The 19,753-nt window shown below is 50.3% G+C and overlaps 1 protein-coding gene across 5 annotated transcripts in view; it reads left to right on the plus strand.

Moving 5' to 3' along the window:
* Window positions 1-153: 153 nt before the first annotated feature.
* The window catches only part of SLC4A3 (solute carrier family 4 member 3), a 33,299-nt gene continuing 13,699 nt past the window's right edge, over window positions 154-19,753 (plus strand). For 2 of the 5 annotated variants that reach the window (XM_072932128.1, XM_072932132.1), the window contains exons 1-10: window positions 154-290; window positions 5,157-5,297; window positions 6,507-6,663; window positions 10,200-10,531; window positions 10,954-11,096; window positions 11,707-11,918; window positions 17,801-17,952; window positions 18,579-18,759; window positions 19,265-19,400; window positions 19,503-19,677. In XM_072932128.1, coding sequence (XP_072788229.1) covers window positions 5,244-5,297; window positions 6,507-6,663; window positions 10,200-10,531; window positions 10,954-11,096; window positions 11,707-11,918; window positions 17,801-17,952; window positions 18,579-18,759; window positions 19,265-19,400; window positions 19,503-19,677 — 1,542 coding nt within the window. In that variant the 5' untranslated portion in view covers window positions 154-290; window positions 5,157-5,243. Of the gene's footprint in view, window positions 411-1,570; window positions 1,726-4,510; window positions 4,574-5,156; window positions 5,298-6,506; window positions 6,664-10,199; window positions 10,532-10,953; window positions 11,097-11,706; window positions 11,919-17,800; window positions 17,953-18,578; window positions 18,760-19,264; window positions 19,401-19,502; window positions 19,678-19,753 lie in introns of those variants that run through there. The other 3 variants (XM_072932130.1, XM_072932129.1, XM_072932131.1) reach the window with 3 other exon arrangements.

The raw sequence follows: 19,753 nt of genomic DNA on the forward strand, positions 1-19,753 counted from the left end.
CGGTTGCCATGGAGCCCGCCCCAGCGTCCCCCTCCCGCTCGGCGGGGCCCTCGCCCCCCGGCCCCCGCCTCGCCGCCGCCCCGCGCCGCCGCCCCGCAGCCCCCCCGGTAAGCGGCGGAGGCCCGGCAGCGGCGGCGGTCGGCGCGGAGCGGGCCGGGCCGGCGGGAGGCCGGGGAGCAGCGCCGCCCGCCGCCAGCGCGGCACGGCACGTGTCGGGCGGAGCGCGGCGGCGGGGCCGGGGCGCGGCGCGGCGGCGGCGGCGGGCGGCTCTCCTGCTCCGGCGGTGCGAGGTACGGGCCGGAGCCGGGGGGGGGGGGGGGTGGGTTGTCCCTGCGCTGCTGCCCCGGCTGCAGCAGCTCCGCCTGGCTGCCCTGCCCCGGCCCGTCTGCGGAACGCTCCGGTGCTGCACGGTGCGTGGCGCGGTGCGGGTGGCTGCCGGTGCGGGGCATGGTGCATGGCACGGCACGGTGCGGGGCGGTGCATGGCAGGGGCACGGCACAGCACGCAGCGCGGTGCTCGGGGCTGGATGCGGCGGGCTTGGAGCAGTTCCGCGCTCCGCGCCGTACGGGCTTGCAAGGCACGGCGCGGACGTGGTGCAGTGACCCCCGTGGCTGTCTGTGTCCCTTTCTTTCCCCGACTGTACGTGTGTGTCTGTCAGAGCCGTCCGTACGTCCAGTGGAGGGGTGGCTCATTGTTACTGTCTGGTGTCGGCACTTCGTTCTGGAGTGAATTTTGTTCCGTGTGTTCGTTTATGTGTCTGTGGACCATGCGGGCTCTGTCCCCTGTGGTACCCTAAGGGCCTGTTGTGAGGGAGAGTCACGGAACAGACGGTGCTTCAGGAGTGAATGGCTGTGATGGTTGATCTAGGGTAGTTCAGTGGAGTACAGGATTCATTGAAATATTTAAGCCTTCTAAAGTGTTTGTGTAATAATACAAATTTCAACATAGCCATGTGGGAGAGATCCACAGGTTAAAACCTTCATGCCACAAAACTTTGTGTGTTTACTGTCTTCTGTGTTGCCTTTTCATTCTGGTACGTGTGTCTTGTTCCTCGGCCATGACAGAGGAGAGGTAGGGGCAGCGCAGCCCACTTCTGTTTCGTTTGGCTTTGAGGCTGTGAGTGTCACAGTAGCATCCAAATGCTTTGATGTATGCAGCAGCACCCCTCCTGCTCCTGTTCTCCACGGACGCGCACATCAGTATTTCTTCCCAGGACAATCTTCCAAGGCCTCTAATCCTTCTCCTTCGTGAGCTCTTCCCATCTGTGTCTATCAGCCAGAGTCCCTTCTCCTCCCCTGTCCTCAAACCAGCTTTGCCCCTGTGGCTTTATCCTTAACATCCACTCCTAGTCTAGACACTCCACAGCTAAATTATTCTCAGCCAATGGCCAAGAAATTAAGGAAGAGCTGCGGAGATGGATGTGGGACCTGAAGGCTGTCTCCATGCTGCCGCTTGCCCACGGAGCTGGGGAAGCCTGCCTGTAGCATCACTGACTCATCTTTGTTGCAAAGGGACAGTGTGAACTGCTTGCCTGGGCCCTCAAAGATGTGCCAAATTGCATTTTTCTCAGCAAAACAGGGAAGCACTGGCACTGTGAAGCAGCCTTTGGGGATGAGGGGGAGCCCCGCTGGAGTCCCAGTGAGCAACATGTGGGAGATGCCGTAGCTGCCAGCATTGCAGGGACATGCCTGCTCACTTTCCTTCAGAATCCGTTAAGCTTAGATGGTCAGTACAATGTATGGTGATTTTTGTGAGCCAGTTCTGTTTACTGATGTGCTTGTGGAGAGAGCAGGGATGTGTGAGTGCACACAGGTTGGCAGGCTGTGGATTTTTCTGGCCTCCCTTTGAATCTGGCCTGCTGGCATGATGCTTCTATTACTGAAAATTACTTCTAGCGGGAATGCTGAATCACGTACTCCCCATAACCAGGAGATACAGTAGGATGAAGGTATCAGTAATTTGCTTTTTTTTAGTGGTGTTTGTTTTTTTAGTTTCCCATTTTATCTTATGTTCTTCTTACGGCAACCCAGGCAGTGATGCCAGCAGGCTGGGCACTTCAGCATGATGCTTATTAGCAGAATTCTGCTTGATACTCCTTTTACGTTTCTATTTTAAATTTTAACCTATTCTTAAGTCTCTTTATGAAGGGCTGCCTGACAAAAAAAAATAATCTTTAGTTGTGTTTTGCACCCTTGAGATCTTTCCAGACTGCTGGTTTGTTCCATCCCCATCTTAGTCATCCCATATTGTGCTAGATAAAATTAGCTCCTAACCTTTCCTTATAAATCAATCCTCTGGCCCACTGGCAAAATTTTGCTCTTCTCTGAACTCCATTTGTTGAGGGTGGTAGAAACACCAGGCAGGATCCCGTAGGTTTCCATCCCACCTTCCTCCAGAGGTGGCACAAAGTAAGGGGCAGGTGGCCTCTAGTGGCCATGGACAGCCGTGAATGTGCCGAAGGGGAGCAGCAGTGCTTTCAGGCTGTGAGCTTTCCATTCTTCAGGAGCAGGAGAGCTGGTAGGTTTAGAATAGGAAAACACACCTCTCACCCTCACCTCTTCTCTCGACCCTACAGCATCAGAACCTTCCAACAGTTGGGCCCCAAGGCCTGCAGGCTTGAAGTGCCCACACATCACATCCTGCTTCCACAGGGTGGTTAGTGGGGCATTGATGGAAAGCCCATGGGTATCTCCCCGTCCCTCTGAAATTTCAAAGCAAGTCCCCAGGGCTCTCTTAGTGCTACTACAGCTGACTGGCTTTTAGCTGTTTAGCCTCATTAGAGTGATGGTTTCAGCATAATTCTGAATGTGCTGCTACGATGAGTAAAGAAAGACTCAGTGCTGGATTTTCCCTCCCTTTTAACTTTGTTTAGGCAGTCGGGCTGTAGTTTTAAACTCAGTATAACATCTTAGAAAGCTGATGTTAGTAGAATATATGTTGCACCCAGTAGTTCTCCAGGATGTGGGTTTCCTCCCTTCCAGAGCACAAAATGCCCCTGGAACCTCCTCCTTGCTTCAGACATGCTTAAGGTTGACCTGAAACAAAACACATTGCTTCACAGCCCTGCTGATAGTTTTAGTTTACTTCAAAGGCCCCACAAGGCATGTTAGGGGCACAGAGGTGAAGCTGAGCATTAGCATTTATTTTGTTAAATTACCTTTACCATTTTGCTAAGTCTTAGGAATTCTGCCTCTATAGGAGCTGCTGTCCAAAGCTCCATTATCTTTTTACCCCCTAAGTTATAGTCCTTGCAACACGTTTTTGCAGTTACCCTGTAGCTGTGAGTGTTCTGTTCCTTAAAAATGTTCAATCTTTTCTTTAACAGTGGTGATGCTATGCCCCTGCAAAGTGAGGTTCCCCTGCCAGCTTTTCCCACTGGAATAAAATGTTCCCTGCCTTCAGTTTCAAAAGTATTGCTGTTTGTTTTCATGGAATTATACCCTTTTCTTGAATTAAATGCAAAAAAAAAAAAAAAAAGGTTAAAAAAAGACATGTATTAACCTTTTCTCTATGATGAATCCTACAAAAGGGATGGCCTGGATACTGCATTTGCTGTTTAGATGTCTTTCTTGGCAGCCTATTTCTCTTGAGCTGTTGGTGTCATACTGAGGATGAAATTAGTGATGAGTCCAATGAAGTATGTTTCAGGGGTTTCTTTCATTACGTTTTGCCTTGTTCCTGATAATTGGGAAGGTACAGCAAAGGAACATCCTTCATCAGTGGTCACATTAGCTCTTCAAAATCTTGCCTTACAGATGGCCCTGGGATTTTGGGTTTGAAAAAGCTCTTCATGTAGGCAGAGTAGGCAGGCTGTGGACCTTCTGGAGATCTATAAAGATAGAAGGGATGATGAAGTGGCCTTACTGGTTTCATCCTTAGACAATCTTTAGTGGTTTAGTCACCTGTCTTAAACAGTGTCCCATGCTAGGTACTTCAGATGAGACAGTAAAAAACCCTTCAGCAGATAGCCAGGACACAGACTGTAATACTTACTCCAAAGCTTTCATAGCTGGAGAATAGCTTGTTCTGAAAGATGGGTTTAACTTCTCTTAATTTTTTTTGTCATAAATACAACTTTGTTACCAGAGAGATGGCCAAGCTGTCCTCTGACATTGCAGTGTTTTGCTCCTTGATGACATCACTGAAAAAAAATGTTTTGTCAATTTTGAATTCATTTGTATTCTACCCTTGTAGTTTTAACGAATGTCCCTTTTCTTGTGCTGTGAGCTGAGGACACTTTGCTTCTCCCTGTGCTCAAATCACTGTGTATATGCTTACATCTTCTCTGTTTCAGATGAGTTTCTTGGGATCAGTGTCTTCCCAGTGCCAGTCTCTGTACCATCTCCAGTTCCTCTTGTGCAGCCCATAGGTTGTGCTACTGCTGTAGATGGTTTGACCAGAGGTGTTTCTATGTTAGTCTGTATCCCAGTCCTTGTCAAGTGTAGCAGCTCTTTGCCTTCCTCACCTGTAGTTGAATATTGAGCAGATTATTCCTTTGTGCTGTCCTCAGGGACTTGTGTATCCTTTAGCTCTGCCACTGCTGACAGATCTGAGAAAAATCTGCAGCCTGAAGGTCGGTCTCTTTGCCTGTAACATGTATTGTTTTGTGTGTGGCGTTTGAATGATGAACTGTTTGTCCTTGTCCTATCTCTGTGGTCTGCACAGCTCTCTCTGTGGTTCCTTTCAGCCTTTTTTGGGATCTGTCCAGTTAAAGCTAGGTGCCACAGGACCACTCTGCTGCTTGCCCCTGGCATGTACTCCCAGCACCTGATCTCTCCGACTGTTTCTTTCCCTGGTGGTCAATCACACCCCAGCTTTGCACCAGTGTGCTGCTGTACAGGTGGCTGAGCAGGAAGCTTTTCTTTCTCTTGCATAGCCCGTGCAGGAGCTATATATTGCTGCTGTCTCTATTGGCCCCTCTGACCTTTCAGAGAAGGACAGGATCCCATCTATCCCTGATCAGCTGGAGCTGGTGGCCAAAGCAGCGTGGGCTGGGCCACTTGCCCCTGCACACTGCTGGGGAGAGGCCTGTCCTAGTGATGCCAGGGAGGTTCTCAAAGGGCTGCTCAGGTGACCTCTGGATCAGGAGCCAGGGGCTTGAGGGCAGTGGCCAGCAGTCTCCCACGACATTCCCTTGTCCTGCCCTCTCTCCACAGGTTATGCCACTCTCCAGGTTTGCTGGGTGCCTGCCGGTGAAAGAGAAGGGTTGATATTTTGCCCAGGCCCTTAGGTCCTGAAACAAAATGGCAGCTGGAGAGTCCCCTCCTGTAGGAGATGTCTTCATCGACTTGCAGCAGGTGAGGTGGGAATCCAGCAGCAGGAGCAGCAGCAGCGGGGCCGTCTCTTCCCCGGGGCCTGTGCTCCTGCCTGCTCCGAGCAGGACTGGTGTCCTGGCAGCGTGCTGCAGTGGGAGACACAGCCTGCATTTACCGGGGACAGGTCTGCATGAAGCGTGCCCCGAAGCTGCCCACGAGCCTGTATCCTCTCCACACAGACAGCAAAGTGTGGCCCAGAAAAGGCCAGGGATTGCTCTGTGAGGTCCCTGTGCCTTCACACGCCATTGGGTAGGGTACTCAAGTGACAGGAGGAGCTGATTAGCTTGAAGACTGTCCCCATTTGGGCTTGGGACACCTGTGCTAAGGTGAGAGGAGAAGCAGGCTCACCCACAGACACAAAGCTGCTCCTAGGCCATAGCTGAGAACAGGAATGTGAGGAGAGAGATCTCTCAGCTAAAGCTGCCTTACTCCCTCTTTCTGCCTAGCAGATTTGTCACAGTTGGGCCTCCTCCTGTTTCCATGGAAACACGGGAGTCCACAACAGCTCCGCGCTGGCATTTTGGTTATATTGATGGAAAATTTTACCAGCTGCAGCTGCTCAGGAGAAAGAAAGAAAAAAAGGAAGAGCAGGGTGATACTCATGTCAGGGCACTTCCACCAGCAAAAGGCAGAGAAGTTCCCATTGCCTGAAACAGGAGGAAAACTGGCAGAAAAGCCTGAAGAAGGTATCCAAGAGGAACGGGGAGTCTCTAGATGTGTGGAGGGGAGGTGGGAAGGCACAGGGTGGTCACTGACCCAAGGGCAGGGATGCTGTCTCCCAAGGGGAAATACAGAGGAGGTCTAAGAATGAGAGAGATGGCAGACTGGGCAAAGGGAAGACCAGAGAGCAGCAGTTAAATCTGAGGAGAGAGAAATTCCAGCCAAACAAAAGCTACGCATTTCCTCTTAATGGGATAAACAGGCACTGGCATATTCCTTTGATACCTGCCACTCAAGAGAGGTGTGAAGGATCACTAAGGTATCCCTGCAGAGTGTGCCTTGGAGCTTGATGGTCTGTTCTGCCACTTGGTTTTGTGCAGAGCTGTGCCTCTATATGAGAAATTATGCCCCCAGGCCTGTTGTGTGGAGCCTGGTGCTCCTTAGCAAGCCAGCACTGTTGGAAGGGCAGGAGGATCTAGAGGGCTTTAGGGGTCTGCCGTGTTTGATTCTTACCTGGCGGTTTCTGTGCAGGGCAGAGATGACGCAGAGAAAGCCTCTCCTGGTGCCGAGGACGATGAGGACTTGGATAAGACTTTGTCAATCGAGAGATTTGGGGACCTGATAAGCAAGTCAGCATCAAGCAATCTGGAGAAGCAAAGTCGCAGCTACAGTGAGAGAGATTTTGAATGTATGTAGGTTTTGAAACACTGTACCCCCTTCCACCCTCACCACCAGCCCTCACTCAATCCCACCTGCTCTGCAGCCTTGTGGTAGGATGGCAGATTGTATTAGCCTGCTATTCACTTCCTTCCTCCAGAGCGTTCCCAAGGTGCTATGTACACACAGTTTAGCACCAGTGCCCACGGCCTGTTTCCAGTCTGTTCCTGTTTTCTCTGTCTCCATGGGCATAGCTACTGCACAGCCCACCCAGCAGCTGTAGCTCAGCCCAGGGTGTTCGTTCACCTCCTAGACCAGTCTCTGAGACCTCTGCAGTTACTTCCCCAAGTTGAAATTTCCAGTTTAAAATATTTTTTCTTCCATGTGGCTGCAAAGAAACATCCAAACATGACCAGAAGCCAGGCTGCCCTCCCCAGTCTGAAAGCAGATGGCTCCAGTCAGACATGCCTGTGTATTTCTAAATAGCACTCAAGAATCCATTGGACTTCTCTGATCAAAGAAAGGAACTGCAAAATAAAAATGGAGTGTGAATTTAAAGTGCTGTAGTTATCTCACCTGAATTAATTTGAGCAGCATATCTGTTCCTCTATCTGCTCTTTCACAATGAAGGCAGCTGGTCTGCCCAAAGTCACTTCAGGTGTTAAATGAGAATGTACCAACAAGAATGACCATAAGCTATTGCCTGGTGTAGGTGGGTTATGTTACTTTGTAGTAACAGCAGTGAAGGGCAGGAAGAGGCCCCTATCCAGCAGCCTGTTTGTGTGGCAGACACGTAGCAATGGTTGGGAGATTTTCCCAGTCTGTGGCTCTCCACAGACACATTACTGCTTCTTTTCCAGCTTGGCTTTGATGAGATACAACCTTGGGAACATTATGTCCCAAGTACATCACCAGGCTGTTTTCTGCTTGGCCACTCATTTCCAATGGCTGTAATAAAAGCTTGCTGGTAAAAGCCTGTTACTGTAGTGCACCTCAGCTGCTGTTTTTTTGCCTGTGTCATTTCTCTACAGAGGCTCCATTCAAATAACACTTCCCATCTGGGCTCACATGGCTGCAAGGTGCTGATAGCTTTGCTGTGGGTTGAATTCCTGTCCTGTGCCCGCAGGACCTATCTGCTCAGAAGCTCTGCCTGTGTGCACAGGTGTGCTGGTTGGCTTGGAGGACATGGATGATCTGCTTGAGCATGCATGGCAGAAGCTTTTTGAAAATTTGACTAGAGATTTGTACTGTTTGGGGTTGGGTTTTTTTCCCCTTATTAATAGGAGAATCATTTTTCTTTTGTAAGAATCAAGCTTGTTTTCCTTTGAACTCCTGATGTATTTCTGATGTCTAGGACTACATCAACCCTGGTTATCAAAAGTTTTATGCAGTTTGTAGTCATACAGCTGGAAGATCTAGTTAGGTCATTAGACTTTTAAAGATAACTTACCAGCCCATAGAGGTGAATGTTCTCTGAGTTTAGAAATGTTTCCTGCTCTAGTCAAAGCCAGGAATTCCTATATGTAGGCTCTTCCTTCTGGGCTCCCTATCTAAATTACTTTCTCATATCTCTTGTATCAAGTTCACCAAGAAATGTAATCAAACATCTGGGACACTAGTTTGGCAGTAACTTTCCATACAGGCAGGCAGTGCAAGGAGGGGAGCACGGAGGGAGGGCAGGGACTGGATGCACAGGAGGCCAAGGAGGAAGAAGAGGGAGGTATGAATCCTTTTGTGTTTGGGAGAGGTGTGTTTTTCTCACTTCCAGACCACCTCTGTGGAGATGTGATCAGTTGACCTGAGGAAGGCTGTGTGCAGGGGTGAAGAGAAGAGCAGTGCTCCCCTCTTCTGTGCCAGATCACACACCATCACTGCCCTTCCCTGCAGCCCAAGGCTTCAGTTTCCTTCTGAGCTAAAACATAAATGTTTCTGTCTTGGACTGAAGTGAACAAGCCAGAATGGAAAGATGGGCTGTGTCCTCATCAGCAGCTTTGTGCTGTTGAAGAAGAAGCGTGTGTATAGTTGGGGTCTTCCTTGCTTCTTATATTAGAAATTCATGCCTGACCTACCTGTGGCATGCTATGGAAGTACAGCTGCAGGACAGGAGGGTTTGTCTTCCACATCTTGTGAATGCAATAGGGTACACCCAGTTAAGTCAACGAAAAAGACAGTTTTGAGAGAAAAATGTTTATAAAGCGCCCAAACTCTTTCCAATGTGCAGATGTCTGACCATTCTAAATCTCCTCTAATCTTGCCACAAGCTGCTTCTTCTGAACCAAGGGGATGTGTGAAATATCCCTGCTGTTCCCAAGGGGGGAAACAAGGAAGAAAAGACTTGAGAAACCAAAGGAAAGGAAACATGACAGCAAAACAATGAACCTGCCTGGCTCTCCCAGGGAGAAGGTTACAGCCTACATTGAAAATGTCCTTTGAAGGTAGTTTTCACTATAAACAGATTTTGCTGCCATGTCACAGGAAAGCTGGGAAGGAACCAAATCTAAACCATCTGGAAACAATTGCTCAGGAAGAGCTGCTGAGCAACACCCCCTTGCCAAGTGGCTAGTGCCCCCTGATTTCAGCCTCTCTGGGTGCAGCCCCAGGACCTGTGCATCCTGCAGACTGTCTGTGGGAGGCTTTGTGCCTGCAGCTAGCCCTGGCAGCAATGGCTTCTCTTTCTCTCACAGTGGGATGCTGAGCTTACCCCGTTCCCTGCCTGGTGTGTTGCCTTTGTTTAGGATTGAAGGCTCAGAAATGCCCTTAATTTCTTCTCATTCTGTAATTCCCATGACACCCAGGTCAAGTCTGTATGAATTTCTCTTTCTAGATTAGTTTAAAGCAAAGTCCTTCTGCCCTGTTTCTTTACCCTGGTTTTTAAAAGACAGCCTCCTAACTGAACCTGAATTTCAGAGACTGGTGCAACACATGCCCTCAAAGTAACAGGGATTTGGACTTAGGTTACTTCTGCACTGTTGTTCCTGTGGCTGTGTAGGAGGAACTTTCTGTCAAAGCCTGGGGGATAAATAAGCTACATCTATTCAATTCAAAGAAACATTATGCAGAAAAGAAATCATTATCATTTAGGATGGAAAAGACCTTTGAGATCATCAAGTCCAACTGTAAACCTAACACCAAGTCCACCACCAAGCCGTGGCCTAACTACTAACTAAAAAGTCCCAAAAAAGTTTGTAAAGGGCCCAAATTATGCTTGTTTGAGGATGCAAGAAACATTTCCCCATGTTTAGGAAGGGGATGTTGCCTGTGGCAAGTCACTGCAGCTCTGCACAGCCATGCAAATGGCTTTTGGCAAAACAGGGAGAGTGCTGCCTTCCCCAGGGCAGTAGAGCTGTGTTGGGGTAGTTTGGCATTGCACAGGGGCTGTGTCCCCACCTATCCCAGGCTGGACACAGCCTGCTGCATCACTGAAAGAGCTTTGCTATGTCCCTGTGGGCTGGTGGCTCTCCTTGCCCTTCCTGGCCCTTGATCTTCAGACCATGCTGTTTCCTGGAGGGGCGCCTGGCAGGTTCCTCCCAGCCTCTTCCTGCCCCTGACTCTCTTTTTCTCTCTCAGTCCACCGCCAAACCTCGCACCACATCCATCATCCCCTTTCCACTCACCTCCCTTCTGCCCTCAAGTTCCAAAAGAGGCCACCCCGTGCCAGCAGAAGGAAAAAAAGGAGGAGGAAAAAGAAGAAAACCTCAATACCTCCCTCAGAGGTGACCCCCACCATCCAGGAAGAGGACGAGGAGGGAGAAGAGGAGGAAGAAGAGGAAGAAGAAGAAGAGGAAGACGGAGAATCTGAGGCAGAAGAGGTCCAGAAGAAAGAAATCTCTGCAGAATCTGAGGCCGAAGCTTGTGGGAAGGACACATCCCCTAAGCTGGAGTCCCCAAGCAAACCAAAGGCAAGGCCAAGACATGCCTATCTGGATGGGGCTCAGAGTCTGGAGGGAGGTGGTAGGAGGGTGCCAGCCAGTATGCTGCTCAGGGACGAGAAGTTGTAGCTGTGCAGTATTGTGGGAAGAGGGTTTTTGTCCTTGCCTAGTAGAGATGGCTACCAAAGGACAGTAACAGGTAAGTCATTGCTTGGTGTGGGTGCAGGGGTGGGTGTGCATGAGCATTTTGGGGCTGTAAGACCCATGGGGGAAGATCAATGTTTCAGTTCTTAAGTTTTATTTATATAGTGGAGGGCTCAATATGACCAGTCCCAGGGTATGGGGCATGTGGGGAAAGTCATTGTGGCCCATTTTGGGGAGGATCTGTGTGCCAAGGATTGGGGTGAAGGCTTTCTGCCCAGCTCTTGCTGTCAGGACTGTTGTCTCTGCAGTTCACTGTTGGCAGCGATGAGGAGGAGTCCAGCAGCACTCCGGCTCCCGTGCAGTTCCACGTGGAGGAGGAGTGTGGCATCCTGTCCCCCATGCCTCGCTTTGCTGACCTGCTGCAGGACAAGGGCCCTGCCTCTCTCCACAGGTAGGTGAGCAGTGCCAAGCTGCCTGCTGCTCTCCCCAGCTCAGGGTCACTGCACAGAGTCTATCTGTCCCCAGGGGCAGTGGCTGTGCTTAGCCTGAACTTGCCTGCTGAGTCAGAAGGGACATGGGCCCCAGAGGGACCCCAGAGGGAGAGCATCTGTGGGCAAGAGGGCTGCTCTCTGATGGGATGATGATTCCATTGGACTTCTGCAACCTCCCTGGGTCCATGGGATCCCCAGAGTGCAGGGTTAGAGGCACTGGGCTGCACACCTTGTACACCTGGAGTACTTCAGGTGCACCTGGAGTACCCTTCCTCCTAGCTAACTTGTGCTGTCATGCTGAGCTGCAAGCTGGGAAGCCCCAGGAGGGGACCGTGAGGCCATCGACTCAGGCGTAGGTCCTTGACACTGGGCACAAGCTGATCCCACTCTGTGGTAGGGAAGAGGAGGAGCAGAAGGAGCAGCCTTCAGGTTTTGCAGGAGACGACTCCTGGCCCTGCTCCTTCTTAGGGACTGCTGGTCAGGGCTGGGCCACGGGACCCCAACCCCTGAGGGTCACTGCCCATTCTCATTCACCCTGCTTACTACTGTCAGTCTCTTTGGTTCCTACAGCCCCCCCGGGCCTCGAGAGCGTCTGTCACATGGGTGGGAGAAGCGCAAGGCCTGGGGCCAGGTGGCGAGCGGACAGCGGGTTACCTATGACTTGAAGGAGAGGATGTGCATCGGCAGCATGACCACCCTGGAGAGCGCGGCGTACCAGCGCGTCCCCACCGACGAGGCCGAGGCCCAGATGCTGGCGTCCGCTGACTTGGACGGCATGAAAAGTGAGGCTTTACAGCACTACCCGCGTTACCAATGCGTGTGTCCCTTAGTCCCGTGCTTCTCTTTCTCCCCTAGCAGCCTCAGGCATGGTCTTCAGCCTGCCACAGCACCTGGTCCTCACCTTCTTGTTCCCCAGATCCTTCTTTTCCAGCAGTGTCTCATCTCTGTCAGCTTTGCATTGTCCACAGCAATGATCCTCATGTTTTCAGCATCTCTATTCCCACCTACCCCATGGATGCCTGCTCCACCACCCACCCCCCTGTCCTCTCCAGTTCAGGGTTCCCAATATTTCCCTGAGACCCAGCTCTCTCCTCTCCTGACACACTTTCCCAGCGATCAGCCCTCTGTGTGACACGCTGCCAGCTCTGCTATTGCAGAAAACCTGAGGTGAGGAGCCTCCCCTCTCCTCTGCTCTCCTGGCAGAGGCAGCTGCCTCCTCTGGAGCGCCTCAGAGGGGAACTGCCCCTGTGCGTGGCACGAGGACAGAGACAAGAGACGTCATGGAAATGCACGCTCCGGGCCTGAGGACATGGAGAATTCAATAGGTTGCTCTGCAGGCTGGGGAGGGAGGGAGACACCAGAGGCGAGTGAGGGAAAAAAGCTGTGCTGCACATGCAGCCTGGCTGCGCCCGGGCCACGGGTGCTGCATCCTTGGGCATCTGGCGAAAGACCCCACGGAAAAGCGTGGACCCTGCTCTGGAGGAGCTGGTGGGCAGCCCCCCACGGAAGCATCCCTGGGTGGAGCCAGTCTTCCTGGAACCTCGTCAGTCCTCAGAGCTGCTGCAGCCGGCACCTTCATGCTCCGTGAGCAGGGAAGCGAGGCGCCGGGGCTGGCCCCAGGGCTCTGGTGAAGTCCCCCCAGGGGGACAGCTTGCTTTCCACACCTCAGCCTGGCTATCCTGGCTCCTCATCTGAAGGCGTGTCATTCATGACACCTGACCCCTGACCTTCACAAGGACAACATGACAACCCTTCAAGAGAGAGAGAAGCCAGCAAAGGAATCGGAAGGGGGCAGCAGCCCGGAGGTAGTGATAAGCACCTGTATTCGCAACTCAGTCGGCTATGAAGACTTTGATGAATTTGCCTTCAATTTTGAAGACTATGATTTATGGGAGGCTATCAGAAACCATCTGGGCTACCCAGGCGGGGAGCCCACCTGTAAGTACCAGAGCAGTGACCTCATGGTTGCAGCTGTAGATCAGAGCCCCCAGCTATATATAGTGCATAACTCCCTCCTGTGTTTGTTGTCTGTACCCTCTCCATGTCAGGTTGGTCTTCTGGTTTAGAGGAAGTACAGTTTACCCCACTGTGTGTCTGGGGACACCAGAGGAGCTGTGTGATGCCTGTGTGTCTGCGTGAGGTCTTAGTACCAATGTGTTGTAGTGCTGAGGTGCTTTCCTGTGTGTGTCTTGCTCGAGCAGCTCCAGAGGCAGCTGCACCTTGCTCTTTGTGCTTATCAGGATGTGGCCCATGCTGTGGGCAGAGGAAAAGCAGCTGCTCTGAAGTGTGTATAAGGACAAAGAGATTTTCCCTTCCATTTGTAGCACAAGGTGACAGTGTGCTTCTGCTCTTTTTGCTGGAATTGAGTCGAGGTGCAGATCTGACAGTGGAGGTGGGTATCAAGTTCTAGCTCTGCACCGTAGCCTAATTGCCCAAAGGAAAAAAAATTACTTAGTCTTTGTATCTGCATGCTTGAGCCTGGCTGTGAAACTAGCTGATGGCTGGCTGGGGTGCCTGTATGGGAGAAAAGAGGAAGAAAGGAAGCAAGAGTGGGAAAAGAAGGGAAGGAGAGAATAGGAATCTTGAGAGTCAAAAATGTCTTCCTGTTCTCTGCATCTGTTTCTGTACCTTCACATCCCTTGCAGAAAAATCTCTGAGCCATCTCAGAGACTGTGCAGAAACCAGAGCCTCAGTCCCATCTCTCACAGGGGTCCTTCCTTGGTACATGATGCTAAAAGGTGGCCCACCTTGGGAGTGATACTGTTCATAGCCATGGCTCATGGATGACTGTCAAATGTCCTCATCTGGATCATGTGTTAATTTTTCAAGGGATTTTCGGAGTGCACATGGGGGGGGCGATGTCCCAGAACTATCCCACTAAACAGCTTTACACAGAGAAGTGGGAAAGCAGAGTGATTGTAACAGAAGCTCAGGATGCTTTAGTTCACCTTCTACCTCTGCCACAGTCTGTTTGATCTTGGGCAAAAAACTTAATTTGCCCTGCCTCTCAGTCCCAGAATCATGTTCTCTTTTTCATCTGTTCCATCTTTACAAGCCTTCAGGAAAAGAATGTCTTCCTATGTGCTTCTGCAGGGACCAGCTAGTGGGGATTAGCTTCTGGCTGTTACAGTAACAAGTCTGCTACTTGTTACTGTAAATTGATAGAGCATAGAATAGTAGCAAAGTTCAAAATAGAAACCTGGAGCAAATTGGTCCCATCAGCTATCCCAAGCTGAATGAACTGTAAATTAAAAGTGTAAAGAAATTGTTCCATGTTCACATTGGAAAACATGGATATTCTTGGGAAGGTAGAAGGAGCAGGTCACTCTGCAAGGTGTGATAGTGCATTCACTTACAAAGTGGGGAAATTGTGCTCTCTAGTAGTTAACACTTTCATTGATTGCTACAGCTGATACTCTAGGTGTACTATACAGTCAACTCTTAATTATATTGGTATAGTGAATTCACATTCTGGGTTAGTCCTGTAGAGAGGTATGACAGGGTGAGACATGGCTGAGACACCAGAATCTATTTTGTGCAGAGCCAGTTCATTTTCAGCCAGTGCCACTTGCCCAGCTATTTACTCCATGGCAATGCCTCTTCCAGGACCAGCTCAGATCCAGGAGGAATATATTGAACAGAATGGAGTCCTTGGTCTCCTTGCACTCTTTTAAGTGTTTGGAGCATGGGGAGTGCTGGATCTAGACACCTGGTTGGCAGCAGGGATGTGCTATCCCTATCACACTGAATTTAGCATCAGCCAGAAGAGACTTGGGCTCTGTGCAAGACAGGGCAGTAGCTTTTTCCAGAAGCCAGCATGGGGCTGTGTCTTACAGTATATTGATTAGCATTTCATTTAGTCCAGTTTTAAATATTTTAAGAATCTGAGTTTTAAGTGTCTTTTTATATATTCAAGAGTCCAAGTTTAAAATCTTTTTTGTCTTGCTATACCTTAACCATTGGGGTGGATGAGCAGTGTGCATTATCCATGTGATGCCGGGATAGCAGGTTGCTCTCTAGTACTGATACAAATACTTGGATGCCTCTTTCTGGTCCTCCTTCTTGTGGATTGAGGGAAATGAAAGGAGGGGAGCAGGAGCTATTGAAGGTGTAAATTGAAGGCAATTGCCTGCTAGCAAAGGCATTCTTGGGGAAGACTTTAAGCAGTGCAGTCATATTTGCCATATTCAGATTTAAGCTGGTGGAAAAGGAACTTATTCATCTGAAGAAATCTGACTGTGGAAGCTAACGTGACAAGATCATCTTCTGGAAGAGACTGTAGGAGATGCTGTGTGGGAGGGTGACATACCAGTTCATTGTAGTGGAGCTACCATAAGAATTGCTCTCTGTCCTCTGATGTTATCACTGTCTTCACACCTGGGGAGCACTGAAGAGGAGCTACAACAAGAGCAGTACTCCTTGGGGAGTTTGGCTTCAAGCAAGAAGTACAGACATATGCTCTCAGCATATCACCCTTTGGTCTCAGTCTAAGATCCTGTCCTGAATAAGGACTTTAGGTGCTCTCTTGAGCTGGACTTTCACTGGGGAAGGCACCAATCTGACAGGACACAGAAAGAGTCTCTGTAGAGCAGCCTGGAGCACTTCAGCTGGGTTCTGCATGGGATACCCAAAGCCAGTGGTTCTCCTAAATTAAGACCAGGTGCCCACCCTGCTCCTATGATTTGTAGCCCCCAGATGGCATCTCAAGAGCCACAAACATTACCAAGGAAGAGCAGCAAGGTAGATCTCTCCTTAGTCTGCTGTAGATAAGGCTCTGGAGATGTGCCTTCACCAATGCTCTCTGACTCTGTGGCGCTCTGATTCCTGTCCCTGTCAGTGAGTGTGGGAGTCATTGGAGGTGCTGTCAGGAAATATGGCTCCTTGCTTTTTATCTGTCCTCCAGCCGTTGTCTGGCTAAGACTAGACACCTGTGGATGTTTTCTAGGGCTCTTGTTGAAGAGCACTGTGTGATAAGTTGTCATTGCTGAGAGGAAAGCTTTCTGTCCTCTGTATTGCTGGGTAGAGTGTATTCAGGCCCCGATTTTCTAGGGATACAGTGAGGAGTCCCAGGGTGCATAGGAGAATCAGAAGCTGCAGGGATTGGAGCAAAGGTGCCCGATACCAAGATCATCTCATGGTGGACTGCTTGTTTCATGCATGAGCTCATACTGAGTGTGCTGAAGTGGCTACTGTGCATGCAGGAACTGAGAAATCCATGTGAAACTCCATGGAAGTCCCACACGTGCCTGGCTCCCAGAAACGTTCATAGTGGTTATTGGGCCATTATTGGCTCCTATTGACATTGCAGTGCAGTAAGTGGAGCAGGGAGGAGTCCCGTCATCAGCAGGATGTGCATCAGCAGGGCAGCCAATGGGGGAAAATGCCCTGAGGCTCAGTATTGATTCATTTTATATTTAATTTAGCGACCCAGATTTCCAAGGTGCAAGGCCATGGTATGCCTGGCCTGATGCTGGGTGTGTCTTTCCATGCCAGAGGTGTACAGATATTTTTCTGCAACATCAAAGAGACCACTCAGACTTAAAACCCTGTGCTTTTTACTGTCTCTCATACCCTGAAAGCTGCAGGTCGTGAAGCTAAATGCAGAAAGACGTATGCAAGCAGAACATTCACCCCAGCCAATGGAGAGCTGCCCTTGTTCTGCTAGGGAGAAGACCTTGGCATTGTCTTAAAAGCACAGCCAGCAAGCCTCAATGGACAAAAGCTGAGCAAAAGCCCTGACTCCATAATCTAGTTGGGCAAGCCTGCCCATCCTGAAATGAGGCTCTGAGGGTTTCCACATTCCTGTGGGTTGTCCATGCTCAGAAAGATAACACTTGCTGTCTCTGGGTGGCATCCAGGGAAATTCTCCCTGGCAGGCTGTTGCCCAGGTGCTGTTTCTCTGGCATTGCAGAAAGGCTAGCATTGTGGCTGCATTTTGGTGGGCACTGGCTAGCCAGCAGCACAGTGGTGGGTCTGTAGAGCAGCCTTAACAGCCTCTCTGGAGGCTTTGCGAGGCTTTGCCTCAGCCAGCCAGTCTCTAACGCAGACCTTTCTGAGGGCATTACAGCAGCACTGCAGATCGCCTTCACTGCCAGCCTCCGAGCCAGCCCCAGGCTGCAGTGTTATTCTACAGTCTCGTCACACAATTAAATAAAACAGACATTGATATTTCCTTATGTCTCCCAGACCAGCAGCTAAATATCTTTCCCTTTCACTGCCCTTTATGCTTGCTGAGCACCAGGCCTTCCCCTGGTGCAAGAGGTGAGACCCAGCCAGGTGCCTGCCTTTGATGTGTGGGTGCACAACTGTGCAGGCAAGGCTGCAGGTTGTGTTTTGTTGGGGAACTATGGGGAGGATTCCCATTCCACTTGTTCGAATACCATGAGTAAAAGAATTTATTATGAAGCCCCAAGTGTATGTACAGCCTAGGAAGAAGCCTTCTTTGTGAAGAGGTTAGCTCACAGACATCTGGAAGAGATGGAAGTAGGCAGATGAGACAAAGGATCTTCAAAGTTCTGGAAGATGATAGTGTGTTCTCCAGCTGCCAGGGCTTTGATAGCATAAGTTAATGAGAGAAGGACGTGCTTGGATGTGTGTTTCCCTGCCAGACATTGTGTATGCACTAGATAAATTGGTGGCCTTTTTTCCTTTCCTATGTGTTCAGGCCACCGCTTTGAAGATAACCCGGGTGTGAGGAGGCATCTGATGAAAAAACCATCTCGGAGTCAGATCACCAGGACAAGCAAAAAATTAGCATCAACTCCATCTGTCAAGAAAAAGAAGAAGAAGAAGAAGTTGGATAGAAAGCCCCATGAGGTATCCATGTGCTGTTCTCCCACACTTGTTCAGAAGCCATAAATCAGGACTAGAAACATGCAATTTATAAAGTGATAAATGTGTTTCAGTATAATTAATTATTTACATGACCTTGAGGGTGACATTTCATGCTATTATCTATTACCATGAGAGCTGAAAATACACTTTTTTCAATATAAGGGGAGATTTCCCTGAAACCACAAAGCTTTGACCTCGGGAAAGACATTAAAAGTCACAGAAATGGTGATGCTGTTGTGGAATTTGGCAGCACAGTAACATCTCTATCTCTAGTAAGTGTGGGAAATTTAGGGGGAAACCAAGAAGAAGGCAGAGGACAAAATTGCAGTAGTTTGGTAGAAAGGGATGCAGCATTCCATCATTCTCTCCTTTCTGCCTACACCATGTAACTTGGAGCTTTCTGCTGCTCCATGTGCTGGTGGAAGCTCCTGCCATGCTGTCAGTGATCTTTATCCTGGCTGTTTCTGTGCAGTAAACCTCTGGTTAAACTATGGCAGGTTTGTTCCAGTAGCACGTCAGACCAGGCGGTACCTCGTGAAGAAAGCTGAGACTTTCTGTGTGCACCTGGTAGAGCTGTATGCATCTCATGTCCTCATAATCCACACTAGGTATTTGTGGAGCTGAATGAGCTGGTGGTGGATAAGAACCAGGAGATGCACTGGAGGGAGACAGCCCGCTGGATCAAGTTTGAGGAGGATGTGGAGGAGGATACAGCAAGGTGGGGCAAACCCCATGTGGCTTCACTGTCCTTCCGCAGTCTGTTGGAGCTCAGGAAGACTATTGCACATGGTGAGTGAGGAGGAGCAGCCTCTTGCTCTAGGACAGGTGTTGCTGGATAGGTCCCTCACTGGAGGCATGAAGCAGTGTCTGTGTCCAGGCTTCATGTAGGGTCTGTGGAGAAAGACATCCTGCAGCCTGTTTGGCAGGGCTTGCATTACCTCAAGGGTGCCTGTGTTGGTTCCACGCTCTGCTTCACTGGTCTCAGGCACGTGGAAGCTGCAACCCCCAGCTGTGCCTTGGCCAGCAGGCCTTGGACCCATCTGTGGTGTGGAAAATCAAGTTTGGTCAGAGTGGGAGACTGAAATGAAAGGAGAAACCAGAATTGCCACTGCATCTTGGAGCTTTTGGTTTCTCTTGGGGCAAGGGTTTACAGAAAGCACACTTGGGCATTTCTCGGCTGAATCTGTACCCCAGTCAAAATCTGGCTCCTGGTGAAACAGCTGTGTCCCCAGAGTGTGAATGCAATGGGTAGTGTTGCACTCTAGGAGCTGGGCTCTTCCCCTCATGCTGGCAGGTGCCGTCCTCCTTGACTTGGAGCAGACCACTCTGCCTGGCATTGCTCACCTCATGGTGGAGACCATGATCATCTCTGACCAGATCAGGGCAGAAGATCGAGCCAATGTGCTGCGTGCTCTGCTGCTGAAGCACAGGTGGGTGGATATGGATGCGGGCTCTCAGGGCCCGGGGGTTATCTGTGAGCCCCAGGTGGCAGGGGAGGCAGGTCCCCTCATGGCCACCACTCTCCCCCTCAGCCATCCCAATGATGAGAAAGAGGGCTTCTTCCCGAGGAACCACTCCAGCTCCAGCATGAACTCCATCGTGGGAAACCACCATCACAACCACACCACAGACACATGCGTGCCCCTCATGGGGGAAGAACGCATTGAGATGGCTGACCCCAAGGCCAACGAGACTGAGTGCAAGGAGGTGAGGGTGACCTGGGGGGTTACTGTGTCCTTTTCCACACTCTGGGGACAGCTGTTGGCTGACAGCAGGCCATGGT

The sequence above is a fragment of the Taeniopygia guttata genome, chromosome 7 (assembly GCF_048771995.1).
Source record: "Taeniopygia guttata chromosome 7, bTaeGut7.mat, whole genome shotgun sequence".
NCBI classification, from domain to species: domain Eukaryota; kingdom Metazoa; phylum Chordata; class Aves; order Passeriformes; family Estrildidae; genus Taeniopygia; species Taeniopygia guttata.